The sequence below is a fragment of the Strigops habroptila genome, chromosome 2, assembly GCF_004027225.2.
Source record: "Strigops habroptila isolate Jane chromosome 2, bStrHab1.2.pri, whole genome shotgun sequence".
NCBI classification, from domain to species: domain Eukaryota; kingdom Metazoa; phylum Chordata; class Aves; order Psittaciformes; family Psittacidae; genus Strigops; species Strigops habroptila.
In genome coordinates this window covers 49,555,618-49,583,386 of record NC_044278.2, presented here as the reverse complement: position 1 = coordinate 49,583,386, position 27,769 = coordinate 49,555,618, and the positions used below count along the sequence as shown (strand labels likewise).

The window sequence follows — 27,769 nt, the reverse complement described above, 5'->3', positions numbered from 1 at the left end:
TGTCAGCTCCCTAGACAAAATCAAAACAAAACTTCATATACACAAGCTAAAAGAAGACTATGTGAGTGATAGTCTGCACAAACAGGAAATATTCGTGCTTATGTCAAAGTTTGCTGTCACTAATGTTTTACCAGGGTGTCAAGGCTGGAAATGTTTTCTCAGAAATCCCAGAGAGTAATTTTGGATGAGGAATTTTATGCTAAGCAGAGCAAGCAAGGCAAGACATTTAAAAACTCAGCATACTAACAGTTCATTTATTTAAACAAAAGACTTCTACCATATGAAGGTTACAAGAGAGATTAAAACAAAATGGATGAAAATCAATCATAAGTAACATAGATCTTTGCAGAGATACACTCCTGTTGAAAAAGGATTAGGCCTTTATACCTGTTAACACATATCCTGTAAGGCAAATGAAGCCAAATCATAATATCTCTGCCTCACACGCTCCCTCTCTCTCACACACACACAAGTTACAGGAAATGACATCAAGCTATTGGGCACAAACCTAATTCCAGAGAGTGCAACAGTTTCACATGATGACATGGGAACATCAGAAGTCGGATCCAGCTCTGTGCCTACAAACTACCAGCCCTGGTAGATGGGAGAGCTCCTAGTTAATCTGTCATCACTGCTAGTGTTACCTTCAGACATCATGCTTATAGCCTGATCGGTCTGCTGGCTGTCAGTTGCTGCTGTCTTCTTTGAATCATGGATGTTGTTCTGGTAGTTCACTGGTGAAGGATAGGTATTTTCACCCACAGTGGATGAGGACATTGATTCCCAGGGTATTTCTCTTTTTTGCCATTTTAGGTCCACCCTCCATCCAGTCCAGCCATAGAATGCTAATGTGAAGAGGAACCCTTGCATTGGGTTAAGAACCCCCTAGGAAAGAGAAGTTCAACAGGAGTTACACCTGCAAGGCTCTATTTTCAACTCTAGCAAAATACCATGACCTGTTGTTCCGATATGCTGAGGCCACCCCAGTGAACAATAAGCACCAAATGGATTTCTAACATTAATTTCAGCTGGTCAATCCCCTGGTGTGTTTTTAACTTTCCCTACAAGCTCTAGACTTTTTTTATTCACAAAAGCAAATATTATATTTTTCACTAGAAGCCAAGTCAAATACATGAAAGTAGACACTGGCATACTCACTCAAGTTTTTTAAAATAGCAGGAATTGATCTGTCTGGAATTGCTGCAGATTCCTGAGCCAGTGAAAATGTCCATCAAAGTGGGACAGAAAAACAGGGAGAGACACTGACAGAAAATCCCAAGCGATTTCCAAACGAATTGTGTCTGTTCCCAGTGCCATGGGATGCTTGGCAAGTAAATGGCTTGAGCTGTTACAATTTTTCTCACGAGAAAAGAGCAAATTATTTTTACAGCCAATTTAAAAAATAGCTCAGTTCACAGACCTGACCTCTTGCTCTCCAGGTGAGCAAGAGCAAGGACCCTGTCACATTAATGTGTTCACTCCTTGTCAGAGGAGGAGGTTGGATCAAATCAGTTGCACTGCTTAACCCTTTAGCACAAAACTGTTCAGGGGCTTAACTACACAAAGCATGCTCAGGCCTTACAGGTATTCAGCAGCCCCAGAATAAACTGTCTTGGAAAAGGAACCTGCAATATGACCTCTGAAAAATCCCTCATTAAAATTTCCATTAGGAGAAGAGAGGGTAGGGTACAGTAAGAGGCCAGGATCTTACAGCTATTTTTTGGTGCACCGCTTTCAATATTGTTTATGCATTTGTCACAAAAAATTATCCAAACATCATGATAAAAGATGCAATTATTCTTTATGATAACAAAAACTCTAGTTACAAACAGACAATTACCAGAAAATGACTATTTTACTGAAGAACCTTAAGGAATTGTGAGCAAAAATTTTATAGCTGGCATTATGGCAGAGGTTAGCAAGGTTAGAATAGAAATCATTGTAATGTGTCTTAAAATGGGTAGCAATCCCTCACAGAGAAAATGCATCCTCCAGTAAATGGGAGAAAAAGTTGGCCTTTGGTACGGTACATTTCTGGCAAAGTTTATATGTGAAAAGTGCTCACAGTGACTGCTCCTTCCTCTCTCTTACTTTCTGCCTTTCTTCCTTGATTTTCAGGGTATTTATATCCTCCAAAATCATGAATCGTCCACTAGGCTGGTGCTGTTCCACCAGTCTTAAAAAAGCAATTTCTAAAACTAAGCGATGTCACAGCTGACCTACCATAATAATCCACGTGATCAGTGCAGCACTTCTGATGTTTTTCAGGGGTGTTTCATTGATATCTGGCTGCATTTCGAGATAGAACAAAAGGCTCTCATTGATGATATTGGATGACCAGCTATTGCAGGAGTAAAAAAGAACAAGACAGTTATATAGATATGTTTGTATATGCAAAATACGCTTTAACTTCAAATTAGGGTCACTAATAAGGAAAGGGAGGTTTTTTTAATGTTAAGACTCAGTCTGAAGGGACTAGTTGGTCTCTGAGATCATGATCAAAGCCCACTTACCTACTAGTCCAGGCACAGACAAAGAAATCAATATAACAACAACAACAAAAATAATAATTGAGCCTGATCATTCGAGCTTGCTGCAGAACAGTAAATTGCGGGATAAAATTGAGATGATGAACAACTGTGATCCATAACGGGAACATCATGCATGCTGACTTCTTTTGCTTGTGTCTTAAAAGGGTAGTGCTCAAAGATAAGGAAACCAAATATATGCATACTTGTTGTAAAAAGCTGCAGAAACTCTAGCTGGAGTTAGAATTTCAGGGTTAAATTACAGCAGACTTTAAAAATGTCTGTAAAAAAACTATGAAGCAAAACAAAAGTTGACTTTAAAACCCTTGAAAATACCATCACATTTTGGTAATTTCTATTCCAAGAAGGATGAGCATAATCAAGCCTCATCCTGTGAAGGAAACTGAAGATATTCTACGTTAAATAAAGGTTATAGCAAATGGCTGTAATTTCTTATGACTTCTAAACCAGTATTTCTTTATAGTTCTACTGCAGTTTCAGAAATTAAACCATCAGCATCCATGTTATACTTTCTGAAGGGGTTTATACATGTCCTTCCTGCAACTATGTTTTTATCACAGTGTAAGACCTTCTGTTCTCCCCTCCTAAATCTGCAGGCATGTCTTGTAGCCTCTTTTGCCCCAACCTGCTTTCTTTGACAAACTCATCTCATATTTGACTTCTGGGATGGAAAGGAATCTTCCCTAAGCTTCTGGCATGGGACTGCCTCAGTCTTAACCTACAGTAAGAGTAGAGAGAGCTTTTACACTCTAAAGCTTATGTTTTATTAGGAGAACAAAATCCAAAACTAGAACTGTGATTATTTTTTTTTAATAGGAAAACCCAGAATGAGACATAATGGAAATAAACAAATGTCCCCACTGTGTCCTTGGGGAACTGATCTTTTGTTTCATGTTTGCTCCCACACCTGCAAGCTGGCCACCATTCCTTAGGTTGCAACACACTTCTGTGGTGCCTCTGGGCACTTTCATTCCACAGCCCTGAAAGCCTGGCTAAATCTGTGCTCCTTGTTATTGCAGTAATTTCCAGGAAGCCATGCTGCAGGACCCTTTGCTGCTGTCCCCTGCCCCTGCTGGCTACCCCACACTTTGCACTAGGAACCTCTCTCCCAAGCCAAGCGGACTCTGTTATTTCCCAAGAAAAAACAATCATTTCTCTCCAGAGCTCTCCAGTATACAGCAGCCAGAAGAAGTTAAAATGCAGTCTTTCTCCCTGTTCATCCTTTTAAAGCAATGTAACATGCATTAATGTCCCTGTGTATAAAAAAAGATAAGTAGTTGTGGAGACTGTTCAGTTTGGCCAAGTCATTTTACTACTCCAGGACCATTTCCTTCCTCCCCCTGTTGCTTGTGATACCCACGTAGGTAGTAAACACTTCACAGCCGTGACTGCTTTTTCCTAGATCATTGCACAAACCCTTGTAGAGTAGACCACCACTCCTTCTGGTGCATCTACTGCTGTGAGATTGTGGTAAAAAACATTGTCACAGTTTTGCTGTGTGCATCTAGAACCTCCAGTTCCAGTCACTACTACAGAATCTTTCACACTGGATGGTGCTGTTGAAGCAAAGGAGTGGGGATATGGGAATGAAGCTGCACCCTCCCTCCTTCCCAAATTCCCTTGTTCCCTGACCTCCTCTCCTCACTATTTTTTTCCTGTCCTACCCCAAAGTACTATTTTCATGGAGGAAGACAGAATATTAAAAAAAAAAAAACCCAAACAAAACCCAAAAAACATTAAATCATCAGAAATTTCAAACACAATCATATGAAGATTTCTGCATATAACCCTACTTTTCCAGTCAATATCCGTTCTTTTTTCACACACTTAGGATCTGCAGACCACAGAGGTGACAGCATTATATAATCATAGTCAGGGCCATGAACCCAGTCTTACAAGCTTATTTACTGTAGGTTTTCAGTGATGTGTTTGGTGACCAGAAGCTCTGAGAAATCTTGAGTACAGAAAGCTGTCTATCAGCCCACAATGCTGGGTAGCTGCTGTTCCAGACAGCTTTAGCCTATGCCCAACCTTTTTTTTTTTGGCTATTGTTCCTTGGGGTTATTATCTTCCTGTTGGTTAAACGTTTTTATCATTTCCTCACAGCCTTCTGATGCTACATGAATGATTCAGCTACTTTGTGAACTAGTTTAGAACTACTTCTTCCTGAGACACCTTCCCTTCCAAGCACAAAAAAACCCGACAAATGAAGCAACCCATCAGACTCTATTCTTATCCCTGACCCACTCCAGCTGGGAAAAAGGCAGTTTAAAACAAAGTAATGCACCTCTTACCAAATAACGAATACCAGCATAATTTTGAAGAAGCGGATCTGAATCTCTGTCCCCAGACGTCTTTCATTCTCTGTGTAAATCCCTTGTCTCCCTTTCAGTAAGGAGGCAACTGGAAAGTATACAATCATGTTCATTAATATACATGTATCTTGTTAGCTATAGGCACAAGGATCCAGAAGATAGACATCTGTTAAGAGGGAACAAAGGAATGGATGGATTTGTCTCCAGCAGCAGCTCAGAAGCTGGAAGGACCATCATCAAGGAATCTCAAAAGTACATCCATTATGGATTCCTAAAATGAGTGATATCCCACTAGGTGACTAGATGGTTTTTCTTTTCTCAATCCCACTGAAAACAGAAAACAGTATGGTCAGCATACTTTTGTTTTATAACAGAAGGTAGTGCTTACAACTTCTATATAATGTGTGATATATTTATTATGTGATGTTTAGACTAAAATAAAATACATTCTATCCTATTATACACATTACATTTCATTAAGTAATTGATATAGCATTGGCTACACCTCTAAAACTTAAAGGAGTAATGTCAACAAAATAGACATGCCACATGCTGTCCAGATATCACGAGGAATATACATACGCACAAACACAAATATTCAGTGTGTATTTTCCCATAAAAGAGCAATTTTTTATAGGAACAACTTTTTAAAGGAACAACTGTTTCTTTGAAAATTAGTATTACTGAGGGACACAGGATGGATGGGATGAAGACTGAACTGAGAACACAAGGTCTTCTGTTGCTGTTTTTATGTATTCAATGCATAGATAAGTATGAATTCAGGTACCACAAACATCTAACACTGGTCATATTACATGTAAAGAATGCACTGAATCTGTGGATCTTTTCAGTCTCATTTCTTCAAAGCACTGGATAATAAATGAAATGGGAACTTCAAGATTCCATCTTAGTTGTGGACAATTCCCATGCGTTTCATCATCTCAGAATCAGGAGTGATAAAATTCTGATCTTTTTTTTGGTTTTTTTTTTAGCTGCAGGGCTGCTAAGAAGTTAAACCAACTAACAGATCTCACCAACGTTATCTTTAAACCAGAACAAATTATGTTCCAAAATCCAGATTGGTACCAATACTAAGTAGAGCTAAGCATCCACTATACACTGCTTCAAATACTTTAAATCAAGAGTAATTTAGTAACATAGAAACACCTTTGACAATCTGCAGTAAAGGTTTTTAACAGCATAGCTTAAGTACGTCATCAGAGTGTCTCTAGGGCAAATTTCCCATCAAGATGGAATCTTCATTTCAATAGGCAACTCCCTCCCACCCTTCGCTGTATCTTTATGATTTAATGAGGAGCTATCCCACATCACTGAATACACAGGCATGACTTTTTACAGTACTGTTACATTGCTAAGTAACACATTGTGATTGATGCTGGCCATTAGGAACATACCTGCTGATACTGTCCTCCTGAATAGGATTGGGTTGACCACCAGCACCAGCAGGAGCGGGGCGTAGGTTGTGATGTAGTGTGGGATTGCATGCTCCAAGCCATTTTCACAGCTGAGAAGAAATTATTAACAGCTTATGCATATTTTTTTCCCCACAGCTGACAGTTCTGGTTATTCTATGTCACATTTAACTTAAAAAAATAAAAGGAATGAAGCAAACAGATGATAAGCTTTCAATTCACAGACCTTCACCACCAGTTCACATGCAACACAAAGCTGATTTTTAACATGGACTACCTATGCATTTTTCTCAAATTTAAAGGAACAAATGCAAAGCTAAAACCAGAACTGGGAGAAGAGTGGTTCACAGCAGAAGCAGTATCACAGCCCTGTAGCATGCCCAAGTGCCTGTATTGCCTGGCATTACCCTAAAACCCAGGCAGGTATTTCTAGAATACTCACTGGCTCAGTGGAACACTTCTCAAAGACTAAAAAAGCCCAACATTTGGACAAGCTGACCAAAAGACATTCAGATGACCAGAGAGTGCTATGATCTTGCAGTCTGTTCCCAGAGCCCTGCTTACCTGGAGAGAGAAGGGTAGTAAAGCAGTGCAATTCCCTCCACGCAGAGCATCACGGCGAGGCCCCATGTCATCATGTGGTACAGCACAATTGTACTGCAGGCAACAAACAGGACAAGCATAATTAAAGATACCAAACCTTACGCTTTCTACATTGCAACATAAAAATAGGACCCTCGCTGAAACAGAGCTTTACAGCTATGAAAGGGTGCAGAACAACACTAGAAGTACATTAAACTGAGAAAAGCAGGTGGGGCTCGATGTCCCTTCAGAAACAGGATAAGCCAAAGTGGTTGTTCAGGCTTGCACACAGAAGTCCCACGTTCTCCAACCCTTATCCCCAAATCTCCAGAAGGAACCCCTGCATCCTTTGTTTCTCCTGCAGAGAGTAAAGTAGGGGATTAAAACTTAAGAGTGGAGTTAAACAGTCAAATAAACCACCCTTCTGTAATCTGCAGAGAATTATGTTTAACTTTCAAAGTTAGGTATTGCTCCCATCTTAGGGAGATTCAGATCTGTGTGTTAGAAAGTCTTTCTTTGTTTACTCTGATCACAGAATCACATAGTGTTTTGGGTTGGAAGGGTCCTTAAAGAGCATGTAGTTCCAACCCCCCTGCCACAGGCAGGTTCTGCTTCCAGTAGACCAGGTTGCTCAAAGCCGCATCCGATCAGGCTTTGAACACAATCAAGCCCACGTATACATGAGTTTTTTGGTTAACAGGTATGGGGGAAGGAGGTATGTCCCAGCTGTTTCAGACTAGAACTATGTGACTTCACAAAATCAGGTTTATTCTCCACAGGCTGAAGTTAATCCAAAAATCCCCATTTTGATAACATCTGCCAGAAAAACCATGTCTCCAATACCCGATTGCTCAGTACTATCTCGGAACAGAGTCACATAATTCCATGTTTAGCAGTAGCAACTGAAGGTCATTTTGCCCTTCTAACAGCCAACCTAGAAACACCTCGTATTTTCTGTCCAGCATGGTACTTTCCAAGGGGTTTAGGTTCTTCTGTTACAAGCATTGCAGAAAAACATATATTAAATGTGTAAAATTCTTCTTTAAAACTTTACAAATGTGACCAGAAGCATAACAATGACAATATTGAGAAGCAGATAAAATAGAAAATCTGAGGAATGAACTGTATCAAATTCAACACCTCCCTAAACACACACTTTTTTATTTTCAGGATAACACTTCTTTTCCTTTTTTCTGCAAGAATCAATTTTAAGTACAGAGCAGGGACAGAAATAGTTATCTTGCTGCAATAAAGTTTATAGAGCTCAACCTGCTCTCTATTTTTCCAAAGGTTAAATGAATTCAGTTACATTTAAATTCCAGTTAGACATAAACAAATCAATATCTGAGCATTGCCTTGGCAATTTCAGCATTTAGCACACCACTCATCCGTATCATTACCTGGTAACCATATGAACATCAGATATTTGTACAAGCTTCACTTACACACTTCGATAGCTGCAGACAAACATGGATATACACTGCTGGAAGGAAAACAACAAATTCAGAGCTTTAATGCTGGTACCTCAGTCCTGCTGATCTTCTTACCACCAAGTAAGAATCAACGGCATAGCAAAACAACCACCAGAAGCCAGCACTATACAATAGCTGGATCCACATCTGCAGAGGAAAAAAGCGCTGAATGTCACAGCTGCTTCTCAAGGACCACTGGGGATAGGGGAGGGACTCAAACTTTTAGCCTGGTGATTTGTTTGTTAGATGTGTATTTTCCAGCTGAAATGATGAAGTATGAAATCTTACCCAAAATCACAGGAACAGCATTGCTGTCGCGAATGGGTCAAGTCATAGGTTAATTGCAAAGCATTTGCTTTCACAGCTTTTCCTGTTGTTTAGAAGACCTGTTATTTACCTCTCCATCCTAACCCTCACTGTTGTGAGTGAAGCCCAAAGAAATTTATAGTGAGAAAGTTTTCATTTTAGGTTAAAATTTTAGTAGTTTCTCAATAACTGAGGCATGAAAATATCACCACAGTGGGCATGCATATTGTGAGTTTTGCATGTGATGGGCATATTCCTCATGTAAAAGATACCAATTCAGGGAATGGTTTTTAAGAAAAAAAAGGTCATTAGCAAAAATATCACTCGCCTTTGGAAATATTATCCATACTGAACTCCCTGACTGATTTCTTCAATAAAAATCCAAAGGGTAGAGGTTCGAGTCAAGTTAAATTCCACAGCGTTCATGAGCTGACCCTAAGCATTTTTCCCATGAGCCTATATAAGTGACCTTGCTTTGCCACTGTTTATCAATGCCAAATTTCTTCCCATAAGAGCTGGCTCTTTGTAATAGTCTGAAACTGGTTTAATATTCAGATTACCTTCCCTCCAAGCCCTCTTTCAGTTCTTATCTGGATATCCTTTAGCATGGCTCCATAGTAGCATTATTTTACAGCTGGAAACCAACATACTTGTTACTGAGCCAAACCTCAGAGAATAGAGATCTATCATTCTTTCCTCCAAAAGACAGATCAAGCTGGGGAATATTTGCTTTCACCATGGGTGTAGACCCTACCTCTAGACATTTGCAGCACAAATTAGTCAGTATTTAATTCAAACACCATGACATTTTCCTAGTGCACAGAAGTCAGAAAATAAAATTCCTGTTTCTTTCTGATGCCCTTTACCCATAGCACTCAGCATGTAACTTTACCTGCACATATTTGCTGCAGTTGAAAAATGCACAATTTACTATACACACACACACAAAAATAAACTGTGGGGTCTTTCCACCCATAAAATCCAATATAGACAAGACTGTCTCAAAAAATAATACAAATCGGATGTACTGAAACCCCCAAAATCTTCACACGCTATCTCACTTTTTAGCAAAATGACACATTTTGCTACAGTACCCCTCTGCAAACCAGATGATGTTATTCAAAGGAGATGCCTAAAGACCTCACTATTTGGAGTTTGTATTGGCTTGTGCTTAAATGAAATAATAGTACTAAAAGTAAAATAGTACTAAAAGGAAAATAAAATAGAAACAGAAACATTTTACTAACTCAGATGAGAATAAGTATGGGGAAGCGAGTGGAAGGAGGGTTATTTTCATTCCAATATAATTAAATCTAAATTTAGCAAATGACTCAAATTACAGTACTTTGCTGGAGCCCAAGAAAAGGGGAAATAAAAACTGTGGCAGACTGCTGTGCTGCTCACCATCTAACCTGAGATCCAAATGACAATCACTCAGTCTGCATGCAGTATCTTTGTCACTGTTTAAAAATACTATTTTTTGTGTTAAGGCCCACAAATTGACATTTAAGACATAGGGAAACATGGGTTTTCAATAGGATATTCTTGCTACGAGATATTGATGATGTTGGTTTTCTCTTCCTCTAAGAAAAAAAATTCCGTTTCTATCTAATAAGCAAAACTTAAACATGTATGATGGAACTGAGAATTGACAGATACATACAACTGGTATTTAATTCTATGGAACAACACTGTCATGTCTAAAGTTGTCATTATATAGGCATATAAGGTACAGTCAATTCAATTTGGCACATACTGTTTTATTCTAAAACTACTGGAGCTGAATAATTTTGTTTACATGAAGCATACCATCTTCTACATTGTAAACTTTGAATTGCAAAGCTAATACCGTTACTGCTCATGCATGAATTCATTGGGCATCCTATGTTCTGTCGGATTTAGGTAAAGTGATAACCTGTTTTAATTGTCATTCTCCATGTTTGGGTATAACATGGCCTTTTTCGTGCACAGTAAACTCAAATTGTATGTCTCTGACTGCACTGTGACTGTAATATTTGAAACTGAGTTTTAATCTGCACTTTTGCAGATTTACATTTTTTTATTTTTGCATTTTAGTCCAGAAGATACTTAATTAGACTTGGCCAGATGTGGTCAATGAACATATTAGTAGCAATCTGAACTGTAATGCTACACGGCAGGGACAGACCTTCTGCCAGCAGCTTTGCATCTTTGGCTGTATTTATCCTGCAGTCCTTCTGTGTCTAAAACAGGCACTCATGCTGCAAAAGCTAATTTGAGCAACCCGAGTTGCTGGTTTCAGTTGATCCCTGCTGCCACCATGCAGGCTATAATTTCTGCTGGAGAAGGTGGGCAGATAGATACCTTCATGCTACGGAGTTGCCAGCACATTGGTGATGCTGTGCCAGCACAAACCAAACCAGTGGCTTCAGAGCCCATCTGGGAATGCCCATACCCCTATGCCTCCACAGCCCTGACTTTGGTACAGGCGTGTCCTTCACTATCCTACTATTCCTGTGACAAGTGAGTACTACAAAAAGCTTGGGACTGGTGTAACTGATGCTGCCCTGCGTCCTCATGTGCACTGTGTGGCATCTAGCATCCTGTCCGCCCTGATCCAGGCTTTCGGAAGGAGGCATGACCACACTTGCAGGGGTGTGGCAGAGGCCGAAACCATCATACCCAGGCTCTGAGTCACAGCCAAATTTCCTTTCAGACGCAGTGGTTTGCCTTTCAGACTTCCCACATGGAGGAACTGTCAACCGGGAACAGGAGGAAGGGGAGAGATCTCTTTACCTACCGCACTCCCCACGCAGAAAACAGAAGGCCACATGCTGGTCCCGTTCACCACAGAAATGTTAGCTATGAAGCCTGGGAAGCCTAGCCATACGCTTGATCTGAAGATCATACCTGAAGAAAAAAATGTATTAATGCTTTGGATGTGCTGGCGTGATTTCAGTCACATGCTTCTCCCCTGCCACGTATTTCACATCACAGCCCAGATTTTATGTGTCCACAGGAAGGCTATGGCTGCAGAGGGGCACAGCAGAACAACTGCACTATTTAAACACTGGTGTAATCACTCAGGGAAAGTAGCCCCAAGAGTCTGAAGCTGACGGGACTTGAAATGTTATGTAGATTAAAATCCCACTTACTTACAGATGCTGTCACACACTTCCCTAAAATAAATTGGGTGGCATTTAACTGATTGACATAAAGCAGAAGCTAACTATTTACAATTTTACCAGCATATAGTCATACACTAATGTTCATTTTTCTATAAGTCCTCATTGCAGAAAAGAGTTATTTACCACTTTTCACTGTCTTCACTTTTACAAGCAGCTTTTTTCCTCTCTGTCACAGGACTGAATAAAGAGGGCTTTGGTATTACGTGGGAACAATACACTTTTTTTTTTAAATGAACTTACAGTTTGTTAGTGAGATTTTCTGTATTTGCTTGAAATAGGCATTGAAACACCAACATACAGCAGAACAAAGCCACCAGGTTTCCCACCCAGAGAGAATGGTTTCCGACCCACCAAAATGAGTTTAATTCAAAGACAATGATGGATAAATAGTTTGAGTTTGCCAGTGAAAGAGAAAGGGAGAAAAATAACTTTATCTGTTGCTGTCCTCATCTAACTGAAAGGACCTTTTCCAGGTGAATGCACATGTTTTTCCCATATCTGTCTTTTTTTATTTCCCCCTGTATGATTTGTTTTAATATTGGTACTTACTATGTACCATGAGAGAACCTTGCTAGGTATAAAAGGGGAAAAGAGCTGAAATTACACTCTCTTCCCAGGCAGCAAGAGACTTACAAAACAGCACTACTTCTGTTATCTAACGTAAGTGGAAAAAAATGTTATTGCAGAAACAAACTCATCTTGCCTTTTCATAGCATGTGTCATGGTAATTTATACCTAATTTATACCTATGGCAGTAAATGCCATACACTGATGGGACAGATTTAGACACATTAGTTTCATTTTGACTAATTAATTTTGTTTTGTTCTCTGTTGTTTTATTCCTCCAGCCTATCAGCCAGGGGCCTGGCAGCAGGTTGTCCTTGATAAGGGAGCTCTGCTTGCACTTCAAAAGCCTGTGTCCAGCATGATCTGTGGACAGCTGCAATTCAAACTCGTTTGCTGTCTCTGTGATGTGCCCAGAGGAGTGGCTGCCATGCAAACAAGATGGCAAACTTGGTCTGAGAGGATTTGAAGACATATAAGAAGTGTTTTTCAAATGTCGTCCTACAGATTGGCTAAGTGTTTAATGTCAGCTTTAGTTTTAAATGTGCTGCCTTGCCTCTACTTTTATGCCTTACTCTGAGAACCAGCCACTGTTCTGAATTTTAATATGTTTTAAAGCAGATATTTTGGTGTAGATTTGTCAAGAGCTTTTACTTCTAAAATATAACTACCAAACAAGACCTTTCTCCCCAGAGGCCCATCACTTACTGATCTCACTTGGCCCAAATCTTCCTGTGAATACATGCAGCATGTTTCCCTCAGAAATCTCTGTTGTTCACTCACCCGCTTCATTTGGCTGTGGTACCTCAGAGCAACAAGAGCCTGCTACAGAAAGGGTGAGAGACATCAAGCTGGCACTTACCTAAGCTACCAAGGATGTCACAAATGGAGATAAGGAGAAGGATGGTGGAAGAGGAGGAGGCTTTGGGCATCTTCCGCGAGCTCTGTCCCTTCTTCGGCAGGAGCTGCAGGACGGTCAGTAGCAGACTGATGGAGGCGCTGCCAATGCAAACTCCGCAGAAGACTTCAGGCTGGAAGTTCATCACTAGCTGTGTGGCCGCATCCTGGTTCGGGCAGCAGTAGGTTTCTAACCTGGGAGAAGCCATGAAGCGTCCAGCTGGTGGAAGGGCCCCACGAGCAGAAGAAAATGATGTTGCTTCCCCAAGGCAGCATTCACTTTTTCTTCACCCTCCCCATTAGTCCTTGGTGGTGAGAATCACGCGATTGATGGATCATGTGCTGCTGCTGCTGCTAGAAGTAAATCCCCTAGAGCTGCCTTTCTCAGCCTCAGCTAGCAAGGAGATCAGATCCAAACAAGAAAACACAGTGTAATCTGAATCATGCCCCATGCTTGCTCAGAGCCATTGGCAGCAGTTCACTCACATATTTCTGCTTGCACAGTATGTGATACAGGAACTTAAACTCTTCAGAGCATTGAAGATAGTTTAAAATAAATAAGGATGCAGATACCAAAGGAGAAGCATTACATTTTAATTGTGTTTCTCTTTAGCCCCATCCCACACAGCACCCTTTAATTACTGCAAATTAATTGAAAAGATGAGTCCAGACACAAGCAGTCCCAGCCTTTATAGGGAGGAGCAGGGCTATACATTCACATCCTAAACCCATATCTCAGTTTTAGTGATCCAACCCACCCATCTTTTTAATTAAAATTAGAAACACGATATCCTATCACTGTAGAAAGAGATTACATTGAAGAAGACGATATCAACCTCATCCTATTTAAACCACAAGCACAAAAATTCTTCTCTTTGGTCTGTGCTGTCTGCATTGGATCAGCTTGACATGGAAAATACCAGAATGTTTGATTTCTCAAGAATATTTTTCTTTTTTTAAATTTGGTAAGGGTTTAATATGAAAACAGGACCTGTAATATTTGATTTTACTTTATAAGCTAAACAACATCTTTTAAGTCAGAGGTCCTATTAGATACAGCAGCAAATACAATCATAAATACAAAAAGGAACTCCCCCTCTCAGCTGCATTTCAAACTGCCTGTATCAGCCATCACCCCTCCAAAAAGCTTGTTTGTAGTGACATGGTCAGGAAATACAGGAGGGAGCACTGCCAGCAGAACTAGAGTGAACTGAATGTTAAATAACAGGCATGGATTTTATAATTTGTCCTTATACGAACAAATGACCCAACTTTTTCTTTTTTTTTTTTTTTCTCCCAATGGCCCAGAACAATTTAGCAGAATTGTGAAGGTCTGGTGAATGACAGTGGGATGTTTTGCATGCAGGGGTTATAAAACACAGAGTCTTCAGCCAGTATGTTTGCCCTTAGTAGAGAAAATATCCACCAGTCCTGAGTAAAATGGTACTTGCTGCGTTTTTCACTACACAACATACCTTATACTTGATCCCAGCACAAGAACAAACGCACCAAGCTCACCAGCCTGCTGGCGGCTGGTGGGGGCCGTGCAGCCTCCTGGTGCGGGACAGCAGTGTCAGGGCTTGGGTGGCAGCTGGAGCCCAGGCTGCCAGGCACGCTGTGCGTCCACCCAGCCTGCTCCTGGGGGACTCCCCAGTGCTCTGCCTGGGGTTCCTCACCTGAAGAGCAGGATGTTAGCTTGCAGATTCAGACTCCTACACACAGGTGTCTGTACATCAGCAAGGTGTCTGTGCTCCCACTATAGTCAATCAAGATCTTTAGCAGATAAGATTAGTCTAGACTTAAGTCTAGAGAGCTGTTCAGCTCTTCCTAAATTAAATGCACGTGGTGAGCTGCATAGGCTCCAGTCACTATAATGGGAACTTAGGCATAGGCATCATCGAAGATTCTGAAGTCCAGGCAGCTGAGTTTGAAGCTGAATGTTTTTGCTGGATGTTTCTGCTGCTTTTCAGTGTAAAGAGATTTTCCTGCTTCATGGATGAGGACAGGAGAGTGACTTGGATGTTGCAATCCTATGTTTTGTTACTGCCATGTATACAAAACTATACTGGGGACAGCAAGGTTACAAACCAGATTGGCCTGCTCCAGAAATACAAACTCTTTTTGAGGTAAAGGAGAGTACTGTACTACCTCTGTTGTCAGTACAAGGCTCTGTTGTCAGTACAAGGCTCTGTTGTCTGTACAAGGTTGGGACTCGTCAGATTTTACTCCACCTCCACTAGAGCAGCAGTGCACAGAGTTGCCACCTCTCTGTCAAGATACTGCATTTCAATCTACTTGGCTACTAAAGAGCAATTAAAACAATACTACAAAGACAGAATATTATCTAAAATAAAGCCATCATACACCACATATCCAATGCAAATATATATAAATTAAAATAAATTATGTTTGCTCTCATTTGAAAGCCAATTTATATGCCCGGTTTACAACTAGAACTGCAAACAGATTATTTCAGAAACTGTTGAATAGAAGCCTTTCACCTCCACTATCACGTTTTTAAACTGTCCTCCTCGCTATTTTTGCTGCCATTTTCCTTCCTTCCTTCAAAAATCAGAAAAGCATGTCAAGTTGTTACCCTGATTGTTTGTTCTGGCTGACAGATGGGAATGTTTTGTCTGTTTTGCTTTTTCTCCTTATCATTTGTTTTCATTGATCCTGGCTCTGATCTTCTAGTTTTCCCCTCTGGATTTACCATTTCATTATTTTAACTTCTCTCAGACACTTTGAAACTACTTTCATTCCTCAATTTGCAGTCTTACACTCTGGAGATTTTTCTTTTTCTCTCCACAGTTTTGCCAGCTGTTTTGCCACCTATTTTTATCGCTTTACTTCTCTGAGTGGAAGAGTGTTCTTCTTCTGGGTCCCTTCCCTCCTACTGTCTCAGGATTTAATTATGCAGTTACTTACAGATGGAATAACTGATTTTTATCGGAAGCAAAGCATATGACCTGTGGCATACCTAATACAAAAAGGAAATAAAATGAGTCATGAGTGAATGGATTCCTGCCATGATACAAGTAGATGTGTCTTTACATGTGGGCATCTGATGCTGAATGGGAGATGAATCTGTCAAACTAATGAGCCACCCAACACCTCAGCTGATAAGATCTAGCTAGTCTCTGGCCCTTGTTGCTGGGCTAGAAGCATAAAGAGTCAGAACAGTCAAACAAATTCAAAGCTGGTTTGGCAGTCTTATACCCGAGATTAATTTGGCTTCTCATGATTATGAAAATAAGAGGATAAAAGCTGGGGACAAAGGCAAAGAAAACAGAAAACTAATGAAAGTAAGAGAAGAGTTATTTTGCCTTGTTATTCAGTATTCAATAAAACTTACATTGTTCTACAAGTCCTAATTCCCTTGCCTCTGAAATTACTGACACAGTTCTCACTGCTGTCCAGTGGTACAAAACAGAGCCAGAAACACAGAATGTCTCATTTCTGCACCAAGGCAGGACCTCGGTTAAGCAAATGTTGTAGCTTGCAGACAACCATTAGCACACATACAAGCAACATTAAGAAAAAAAAAAGAAAAAACCCTGGCATTGCAAATACCTATCAATCAAGCTCACAGCATAAGTACAACATTGCACAACACTGAAAATTCCAGTCCTGGTTTCGTACGTTGGCAACAGAGGAAAATACTGTGCTCCTTGCAATAAGAACAAGCATGTACTCCATACACACAGCTTTTAGAAATACCTGCTCATGCTCTCCTTGGACCTGGGACATAACGTTTCAGTCCAGTCCATGGGCTTGCCTGCTTCTAAGGGAAAGCAACAGGTTTACAAAAATATGACAGGCATGCATTTCCACTGTTAAGGAGTGTGCTACAGCTTATGCTTGAGTATGCAGTTACAGATACTTTAATCACTGTTTTAATTAAATCTGGGACTACAGCAGTGGTTTAAATAGAAGAAGGGAATTTATGGGCATAGAGACAGAGGAGAATTTAATTTTGGTTTTGTGTACAGTTCAGTGCATCCCTGCCTGAATTTACAGCTCCTGATGAAGATCTTAGATACCTTACAAACATAAAAAACTACATTTTGTCAATGATTCGTGATCTCATGGTCTTTTACACATTACCTGACGTAACATATCCCAAACTGATGAAAGTTAAGTCTGTCTTCAAGCTAAATGGATGCAATAAACCAGTTATGATCTACCCAACAGATCCTACAATATGTTCTTAAAGGCCTTAACATACAAATCTTCTGTATGCTTAGCATGGTTCTTCATTTTATCCACACAGACCTTCTACAATTAGATTTACTTTGGAAGAAATTATGTGTCCTCCCATAATTATCAGTTCTAATTTTTAAAGCTAATTTTAAACTGGCATTAACACTTAACGCATAACTGAAATGAATGGGGAAATTCACACCCCATTATTTTGATTTCAAGTTTTCTGCAAATTTAGGCAGGGATATTGGAACAATACTGATACTCAAAGTGTAACATCTGCCACAACAGCTATAGACTCCATTAAAAACTGGAAGAAAACCAGAGGTATCGCTTCCCTTCCCTCAGAGATTTGAATATAATTACAGAGTTGTAAATTATTCATTTACATTTAAGGATGCTGAACATTAATTTTAAAGGATGAGAATTAATGTGTCTCCTTTGCATAAAAACTATAATGCTTGAGTTCTTTTCTTTAAGAATGAAAACATAAGTACATAAAATGAGTGTGCATTTGTACATCTCAGTAATTCTGTGTATTTGATGAAATTGTGTTACATGTATTTTACTGACTTATATACCTTCTGTGGGGAAAGGTTATCCTACCTAACTTTAGTGAAGAAACATACATAAATTAGTTATTGAAACTGTGCCTATTACGCATTTAAATTAGGAAATGTGGTTTATATGGATGAAGTACAAAGTGACTGAGTGAAAAAATGCATCTGTAAACTAGAGAAAAGAATTTTTGCTTAGGGATTGGAAGAAAAAAATCCCCAATTCTCTATGCCAATGCTAAGAATATTACAGTCTTTGAACCCGCATTAGGACAGATTTTGTGGCCACATTTCTGGACAAATTCCACCATTAATCACTAATTCCACCATTAATCACTAATCACTAACAAAAAGATACCTCCCTTTCAGCATACATGTAATAAAGAGACCTTGTCCCACACCTACACAGACTACATGAGACACAGTTTGCATAGGAACTGATTGATGAAAAAGACTGTGACAGAACATTATCTTCTCCACACACAGTGATACTGAAAATTGGATCTTAATGTTTGTAAGCATGTAGAGAGTAGCCTACAAGATGTTGAATGCCTACCCCGTCCTCAGTATCTTCCAAAAGTATCATAGGCCCCGCTACTTCCGCATTCTCTTTTAGAGGTTACGTTAGTTGGTTCTCTCAGGAGAAATTAGGTGGGATACTCTTATATCCTTGTTATGACTGTTAGACTGTGGGATCTTGTTAGATTATATCTCCCACCACCCAGAAATTATATTTTCAAAGCCCATTAGCAGTAGAAAATGATCTCATAAAACCTCTATTCCCAAGCCAGTCTATGTAACCAAATCAAAATACATTACAGCACTAATTTCACATCTCTTACAGTGCAAGAACTCTCCAAGGCTCTTAATTAAATTGCTAAGAATGTCAGCGTACCATGGCCAGTTAGATGGTCTTGTTTGAACACTGTAACCAAGTACTGAAGGGAATTCTGACAAAGCGTGCAGTCCAGGTCCAGCCCACAGGGACCAGCCAGTGCTCCCCTTTGAAGTCCCATGAGCATCACTGTGTTTCTTTCCATTCCAGTGGCCACATGGCCAGCAGTCAACCCTGCAGCATCACTGGGCTGGGTGAAGGAAATCTGCAACTGTCTGCTCCGTGAATTGTTGTCTGGTAGTTTCTGAAATGAGCAAAAAGCCCAAAAGCATGGCTTAGCTGGCTTAGGGAATCAAGCGGAGAGGCAGTAATAACAGCAGAGACGTTATAGTGCAGGAAGCACTTAAGGTGCACTCTTTTGACTCTTCTGTTCTTCAGGACTGAAGATCACGACTCCATTGTCCAGGGTGGACAAAGTAATGAGACTAACACCTAAGTATCCAAAGAAGTTTACTGGATATACCTTCAGGTGAGCAATACCACTACACTATACATTTATATTACAGCTTGGCTACTTCAGCTACTCCCATTAGCCACCTTCCTGGGAACATGACTTCAAGAAATTCGTTGGTCCTGAAACAGCTTCAGAAAATGCAGTGTTCCAAATGAAATCCTCTGTGTACCCTTAATACTCCAAAATTCAGACTTTGAAAATAAATTAAAATAAATTAAACTTTGGATTTGTAACAGGATCTATGTTATCACAGAAGATAAGCAATACCCCCTCCTCTTCCCTCCCCAGGCATCTGTTTCCTCAGGATGTTACTCACTATGATGTCCCACTGACATGAGTACGCTTTACACAAAATTCAGGCTAACAAAGCAGTACCTCTGACAGTGGTATCCTTTTTAAGTCCAACAGAAGCCAGGAAAAGCTAATCTGGGTGTTGGCACTTTTTGTCACTGTAAGATGATAGGATTCCCTCAAACATCCCACAAACTGCAAACTGTTCTGCCTTGGTCTCTCAAGAGGAGACCACACCTATACCTCTTAGTATAAAGGGGCACAGCAGTCTATGGAGAGGTGGCATGGACAGAAAGAACTTCTGCCCTCTGGACTCCTGGGCATGCTCAAACAAGCCTTGTATCAGCCCTAAAATCACCAAATCATGTAGTCTGGCACTGCTGGACCATAGCCTCTTGTGTATACCTGATACTTTAGGGCAAACTGCCTTAGCACTGCAAAAATAACCCAACCAACATTTACTTCATGCTGCACACATGCTTAGATGGACTCTCACAAGATGCTACAGCCTATGACCTTCACCTGGACGCGGTTCATGTTCTGTGTAACCAAGCTGAGAGTAGAAAGGTCATTTGTAATGAAGGAATTGTGTTTATTTATAGAATGCACTGAGAGATTTATTTATACATTGCTGATAGGCAGAAAAAGGAAGGTTTGTTTGGGGTTAGCTAGAAAATGAAGACAAAGTCCAAGTGAAAAATACCAGATTACAAGTCTTTTGTCTGTTCTCATGCATACTCTGGCCTCTTCATGCATACTCTGGCCTCTTGCTGTCTATCTACCCTTTTAGAAGCCTTCACAGCATTCTCTGCAAAAAAAGCATTTGAAACCCTCCCTTTGGCATTTTCCCTGATCACTCCTGCTCCAGTAATCATCTTCATCAAGTACAGAATTTAGACATAACATGCAGTGATATCAGAGTTTAAATGCGTCAAAAACTTCTTGTAAGCCTCCAAGGCTATGTCCTTCATGAAATTAAAATGGGCCAGTACCTGGGTTTTGGCACATCAGGGCAAGTGGCACAGCACAGTTTGCATAGAGAATGTTACCACATAGCGTGTGTTACCAAAGAAAAGGGACAATGAGAAACAATCTCTAATGTACCATAACCAGAAATGCAGCAGCAAGAATAAATAAGTGATGCTTCACTGAAATGACAGAAATTCATGAAGCAAAACCAAAAATCTCAGGTTAATGAAGTTGCCACACAGAAACATATGACCAAATATAGCTACATAGTGTGTGTACATATATATATGCATACACAGCTGAATTCTCTTCCCCAAATAAAAAAGGGTAGTTTCATCCATACTACCTCGTACTAACAGCCAGTGTCTTACACTATTTCCCAAACTGTGTCCAGGCGTTAGCCTGCTGACAATGAAACAGTACAGGCTGTTATGCACCAGTGCTTCAACCTGTGTGCTCTCACTCTGCTTTTTGGTTTATTTGAAAAGTGATAGTCTGAGATATTGTAATACGATTTGACAAAGGGCCCTAATGCAGGAACTGGAAAAGGAACAAGTATACAGACACCAGAGGGACTATGGCCCAAGGCATGACTTAACTTCTGCCTGAACTTGACTACCAGCTGAAAACCCCAACCCCAGGGAAAGCTGGTTACGTATTCACCTCCTCAGTGTTGTCTTCTGACTCTGCAACCACATGAGGAGTTGCTGTTGCCCTTTTCTTTGACTTTCAATCTATCTTGTTATCATGCAAAATCATGAAAATTATAAACTCTAAAGCAGGCTATGGATTACAAGAATCTGTGTTGGACTCATCTTCTTCTTCTCTGGCTATCGGTCTAATAGGTCTCAAGATCTGAGCCAAGAATGTTATTGCTAGCAAATCTTGGTCTTTTTTCTTGGTCATTCATAGCCACAGTTTGTTCTGCAGTGCATGCTCTTACCCTCAGCAAAGTGCTCTGAGGTACAAAGCATAGGTGATGTTGTGAGGATAAGTAAGAATTGAACAAAGTTTGAATCAAAAACTTCATGGGGATAGAAACGCCACAGTATAATATGAAACACTATTCTTTCACAAATTTCAGCTCTATAAAAGTCCTAGATAGTGAACACATAAGATTTTTTTGGTCCTAAAGAACTGAAGAATTCAACATATATTTGAGTATTTATCTGAAAGGTTGAGAACTTCTGAGGGTTTTTTCAGCACTAATTATTTGCCGATGAAGCTTTATTTGCAATACAGGAGAAACAAGACACACTTGGAAAAGGTTTTAAAAGTGCTTAAATCATAGAGGAGACATCCTGCTGGAGTTTTTCAACATGGTACTTTTCATTCTGAGAAAATGGATAATTTGTTGAAATCAAAGTGTTTTGTGGAAGAGCATGATTATGCTGAATCCATCAGTAGAAACATGGCAGGTTTCCAAAGGAAACCCTCCTGATTCCCAGCTATGCGAGGACATCTGCCTCCTGGGCTGCTACCCAACCTGTTTCTCCAGGTTCTCAGGACTTTCAGACTCCACAATAAACTGTCAGCAGCTTGCCAAATCTTGAGTTACTTGATCAAAAAATCCATCCACTAAGGAACTTCTTACCATTATTTCAATCGTTTTGGTCTTTGTGATGGTTATTTTCAGACACTAGAGTTTCAAAGAGGGAGGAGCAGAAGCCATGGTGCAGGTGGAAAGCTATGACCTAATAGGTACTGCTGAAACGTGGTGGGATGAATTGCATGACTGGAGAGCTGCACTTGATGGCTATATACTATGCAGAAGGGATAGGCAAGGAAGGAGGGGGTTGCCCTTTATGTAAAAAAAAAGTAAATAATAGATTGAGAGCACAGAGCTGTCTTAGAAAAGCAGCAATGAACAGGTTGACAGCTTATGGGTAAAAATTAGTGACCAAACCAACAAAGGAAACCTCGTGATTAGTGTTTACTGCACGCTGCCTGATCAAAAGTAGCCTGTTGATGAAGCAGAGTTACTTCAACTACAGGAAGCATCATGCCCCCAGGCTCTGATCCTGCCAGGGAACGTCACCTTGACATGCCCTACAGATTTCAACAGTAATATTACAGATTGCTGTACCAGTGGAATTGAAGTCTGTAGAGAGCTCTCTGGAGATATGCAAGTACATAACTCCTATCCTGTAATCCATTTTTCCTCTGAGTTCTGTCAGTATTCTCACTGGATTCATAGTATTCTCACAAAACTCTAGCCTTCAGAAAAGGGTTTTTTGAATCTTTTCATCTTCACTGTGTAGAGAACACACTGTACATACATTTTTATCTATCAACATTTCTTCCACCCACTGGTGACTAACATAGTATTTCTTCAGCAACTATGGCAGCTGATTACATAGAAGCAGCCGCATTGGTATAATTGTCAAATAGCTAGGTTATTTTGGCCAATGTCACTGAGGATATGTACGAGTCTGCTCTGCATCTTTGCTGGAGGTTGCAACCCCTGTAACTGAGCTAACAGAGCAGAACATGTGCCATGGATCAGCTGCTCCACTTTATAGACCAGCATCTTAGCTCTAATTGTAAATGAGCTATGCATGCCCCAGGGCATGAATTTTTAATTTCAAATGGCTGAGGCAGAGGCATTTTGTCTTTTCACCAAACTATGATGTTTGGTGGTTAGCTCCAGGAAAGGAGTGGTAACAAACAGTGGGAGGTTGTAAAGGCTTAACTCACCTCAGTTCTTTACTCTCTGACTATGAGTCAGAAGACTCTACTTTCAAATTTCTCAGCTGCTGGAGGGGGAAAAAACCCTGCTGGCATTGTAAGGTCCAGCACAATGAATGCTTTCAAGACTGAGGGTAAAACATCCTGTTCTAGAGTCATCCTGCAGGTATCCTGCACAATTCAATTTCTTAAGGAAAAGATAAGTGGTGTCTAGTCACAAAGGCAAAACAGGTTGTACCTTAAGAGCAAACCATGCCTGATATTGTTTGAAGAAAATCCTGCCATAGACGAATTTATTCAGAGTTTTGGCAATCTCAGTGACTAAGTAGAGAACAGGTATGTGACTTGTGCAACAGAAAGAATGAAGGCTGAGTCAATTCTGTAGAACAGAATTTCGCTTGAAATTGTTAATTAAGCTTCAAGTACCAAGGTAGGGAAGCAGGTGAAATACTGTAGAAGGAGCCTGGTTTGCTGCGGAAAGCTTATGTTGCTACAGAGCAGGGACTCGCAAACTGGGTTTGTGAGAGCCATCTCTTGATAAAGTCCCATAGCTCCTTTTGCATAGCAGGAGGAGGCATTTGGGTAACTTTCGTGTACCACTGCAAAGTATCTTTGATAATGTTAATGGCACATGTTACTACAGAAAGGAATCCCTCTTACACCACATTGGTCATACCTGTGACATTCTCTGTCCTTCATGTGAAAAAGTCTGTTACTTCCTTTGATGCATTTATGGCACCCTGATGTATCTTGCATTTCTACCTTCCATTGCTAACTTCTGTATACTCAGACAACATTTGACAAGTGTAACAAGATGCAAGCGATTTTGTCATTGAGGCTTTTGTTAGACAAATACAGTCACCACTGGTTTTCTTATCACAGAAGTTAAAAGTAGTATTTTAGAATACATTTACTAAATCCTTTGTTCTTTATGACTACCTGAAACCTTATGAAGACTGGCAGAAGCTGCAGAAATTCAAGTAATAAAATTATCGCAATATTTTAAGAAGAGCACAAGTCTCCAGCTGGGTTCTGAACAAGCTTCAAATCCCACAGAGGGGGAGGATATAAAAGATGTGAAGAGAAATTTGTCCAATCTGACAAAAGAAAATTCCTGTCTTGCTTTGGCTTGTCAAGCTTACATGCATGAAGAACTTTACATAGCAGCCTATTAGCTTTCCACTGGTAACATTAAAGGAGGAAAGGCAACAGAAAGGTGTCATTCAAAATAAAGAAGTCTGATTTGTGAACTGTCAGCCACCCTAGGGCACCGCGGAAGGCGGGAGCAGCCCTCCCGGAGCCGGACTCGGGACCAGGACCGGGACCGGGACCGGGACCGGGGCCGGGGCCGGGGCCGGGGCCGAGCCTCACCTCAGCCCGGCCCGCCTCGCCCCCACCTGCCGCTAGAGGGTCTCGCAGGGACAGCGAGGCGGGCTGGCCGGGCACGGCCCCTCCCGCCCCACAAGTGGTGGAGACAGCACGGGGCGGGGGCAGCGGCCGGGAGGAAGCACCTCCCCCGGCTCCCGCCGCGGCTGCCCCCTGACCTGCCCTCCCGCCGCGCTGCCCGGCTCCCTCCCGCCCCGGCGCCCCCAGCGCTGCTGAACCCTCCCCCTCCTGGCCGCCTTCCCCGCGCACCGCGGCGGGGCGGGAAGGGCCGCCCCTCCTCTCTGCTCCACTCCCCGGCCGGCGCGGCGCGGTCCCCCGCCGCCTGGCACCGCGAGGGCGGGGCGTCGCTGGCTGGAGGCAGGCCGCAGCGGCCGGCTGCCCCTCTCTACCCCCATGCGTAGGGCCGGGGCGGTGTGGCCGTGCTCCACCTGCTTGCCGCTTTTGTTTGGGGACGGGGGGTGAAGGAGAAGCGCGGTCCCCCCCTGCGTGTGGCGGGGCAGGGCGGCACGGCCCCGGCGCGACTCGGGGCTCACGGACCTTCTCGCCGCCGTCTTTGTCTGGCGGCCGGCCCGCTGCTGCGCTCCTCTCCCCCTCCTCCAACTCGTCGCCCGGGGGGATCGCGCTGCGGGGCTGCCCGCTTTTGGGGAGGGGCCAAGGTCTCCCCCGCTGGGGCAGTCCGCGGTGGAGAGCGGGTTTCGCACTCTTCGGGACGAGAGAGAAAGAAGGAGGGAGGCGGGGGCGCCTCGCCCCGCTGCGCTCCGCCCGGCGTCCCGCGTTGCTCGGCGGCGCTTGCCCCGCCGCCAAGTTGCCACAAGTTGGAGCCGCCCCCTCGCCACTGCCGCCGCCGGGTTCTGGCCTCGGCGTGAAACAATACCGCGGGCTGCGGAGAAGGAGGAGGGGGGGGGGGCGGGAGCGGGAGCGGCCCTCTGGCCGCCGATGGGGCTGGGCTGGACGGCGCGGCGGGGCGGTTAGGTGTCTCCGCGGACTGCCGCCGCCTGGCGCTCAGCGGGAAGTGGCCGGCAGAGGCGGGCGAGCCCCGGCCGCGACGGGCGCCGCTGGCGGCGCGGGTGCTGCATGGAGGACGTGGGGCTGCGGAGCGGACGGGAGCGGCTGGCTGGCGGCGACCCGCGGCTCGGCGCCGTGCTGGTGGAGCCGGGGCCGGTGGTGGTGATGGTGGAGCAGCGGGCAGCGGAGGGCTACAAGCTGGTGGAGGTGCAGCTGAGCGGCGGGGCTCCCTGGGGCTTCACTCTGAAGGGCGGACGGGAGCACGGGGAACCCCTCATCATCACCAAGGTGAGAGGCGCCGGGGGGCGGGGTGGTGAGTCCGGCCGGCTCCATTTTGGCGGTGACAGCCCCGCGGTGGCAGCGGGCCCGGCCACGCCGCCTGCCCGCAGCCCGGGGCGCACCGCGGGGCGGGGCGGCTGCGGCGGTGCCGCCGGCCCCAGCGCAGGTGCGGCCGGGCCGGCTTCCTCACGGCGGCGCTCCGAGGGACCAAGGCGGCCGTTAGCGCCCGGGGAGCCGGGACCCGTGGGTGCTGCGGCACCCGCCGCCCAGCCCGGGGCGCATCCGAGCGGGTCTGAGGCCAACAGGTTGTTGGGCACAGTCAGCCTCCCGGCCCCGACCTGCTGCCTCTGGTCGCTCTTGTTCCCCGCTAAAAACCTAGTGCAGTCCTTGTGGGCGCTGTAGGGGACCCCGCTGCTGCCAGAGCAGCCCGTAACCCGGTGCTGGGCCCTTCCCTCCCCACAGTGCCCCTGGCGCACTGGGGCATGGAGGTTAGAACTCCCGGCTCTGAGGCCGAGTTTTCTCCGCTGCCGCTGCACTTGCAAACTCAAAATAATTAGGATAACCTTTTGTATCTTCCTCCTTCTGTGAACAAAAGGTCTTGTGGATAGTGGCCGGATCCATGCTCCGAAGACGGGGGAGGGGGAGGCTCCTGGGTACCCAGGCACTTTTTGGTTGCCTTGTGTTTTTTTCTCATTGCCTTTTTTTTATGTCCTTGCATACTCACAGCTTTAATCTCAGTGTATCAGACACGAGTTAAACACATACATCACGTTTTCTAGAAAATGTTTTTCATCTGGGTGCGTTTTAACTTAAGAACCAGTAATTGCTGGGTTTTGCTGTTAAGACAGCTGTCTTGTTGCACAGTGAAAACACTTTAAAATAGATCCATATGTAGTTGGGAAAAAAAAAATCCACATTGGCAAAGCACATTTTGCTCAAGATCTTTAGGAAAGATATATGCTTTGTCTACAAGTCCTGTGGATTCTGCCCGTTCCCATTTTAGAAGTGCACAGAGAGTGTCAGAGGTCAACAAGTCCTGTTCAATCCACGGCAGAAATTACTCAAATCTTATTTTTCAGTTGTCTTCATTGTGAGTTGTCTAGTTGGTTCCCTTCACCCTTCTCCCACCCTTGAAACAACTGCATTATGGACTTCCCAAGTTAGGACTTTTGAAACCACCTTTTTCCTAGATCTCTTGCCTACTTTTCAGGAAACAGCGGTCAGTGGCAGATGATGCACATACTGAAAAATGACTGCCTGTCTGTTGGCTTCTTACCAGCACCCTGAATTACAGAGTATCAAACCTGTGGGAGCATTTGAGGAAAGGAGAAAGGAGCTACATACTATGCATATACTAGCTATCAAATGCCAGATCAAATAATTCCACCTTTTTGGAAATGGCAAATGAGTGCTACATCTAAAGACTGATCAGTGATACTTATTCATAATGTTACCTAGGTATTAAGTAACAAGCTGAAGTATGAGGCATGAGAACATGCCTGTGGTACATGGAGAGAAGTGTCTGGGGATGGGAACCTTGTAAATCAGGTTTGTTGCAAAGGAATAGTTAAGTGGAACCACAGTCTTGATACCTCCTGAAACCATGCTGCTGTGTGGAAGAGAAACCTGGGTGCTGACAACCTGGGTCCTTGGGTCTAAATTTTGGAGTGTGTTTTCATTTGCTGTTGTTGGATGCAAGTGTACAGAAGTAGTTTTGAAACCAGGGGCTGGAGCTCATGTCCCCTGTGTCTCCAGGA

The 27,769-nt window shown here is 42.8% G+C and overlaps 2 protein-coding genes across 3 annotated transcripts in view; one reads left to right on the top strand and one right to left on the bottom strand.

Annotated features, from left to right (window-relative positions):
• Window positions 1-225: 225 nt before the first annotated feature.
• On the bottom strand, window positions 226-25,458 carry GPR143 (G protein-coupled receptor 143). Of its 2 annotated transcripts, XM_030475634.1 has the most exons (9): window positions 25,266-25,458; window positions 13,251-13,639; window positions 11,437-11,546; window positions 8,404-8,498; window positions 6,862-6,954; window positions 6,280-6,389; window positions 4,844-4,952; window positions 2,224-2,341; window positions 226-885 (listed from the first exon to the last, which is right to left on the bottom strand). In XM_030475634.1, the coding sequence occupies exons 2-9, from the start codon at window positions 13,492-13,494 to the stop codon at window positions 586-588; spliced, it is 1,179 nt and encodes a 392-aa protein (XP_030331494.1). In that variant the 5' UTR covers window positions 13,495-13,639; window positions 25,266-25,458; the 3' UTR covers window positions 226-585. The 2 variants fall into 2 exon arrangements, with proteins under 2 accessions (XP_030331494.1, XP_030331493.1); XM_030475633.1 differs by lacking the exon at window positions 25,266-25,458 and having other exon boundaries at window positions 13,251-24,619.
• SHROOM2 (shroom family member 2) overlaps window positions 25,336-27,769 on the top strand; it is a 133,105-nt gene continuing 130,671 nt past the window's right edge. Inside the window, exon 1 of the mRNA XM_030475620.1 lies at window positions 25,336-26,021. Within this exon, the coding sequence (XP_030331480.1) occupies window positions 25,803-26,021 (219 nt within the window). The 5' untranslated portion in view covers window positions 25,336-25,802. The remainder of the gene's footprint in view (window positions 26,022-27,769) is intronic.

Bases quoted from the DNA above. Each gene is read 5' to 3' on its own strand.
- GPR143 (XM_030475634.1), bottom strand. From the start codon at position 13,494: ATGGCTTCTCCCAGGTTAGAAACCTACTGCTGCCCGAACCAGGATGCG. The intron at 8,499-11,436 runs GTAGGTAAAGAG...TTTCCTCTGCAG, and splicing joins TTTTCTGCGTGGGGAGTGCG to ATGTGGATCCAGCTATTGTA. The intron at 2,342-4,843 runs GTAAGAGGTGCA...CTCCTGCAATAG, and splicing joins ATGCTGGTATTCGTTATTTG to CTGGTCATCCAATATCATCA.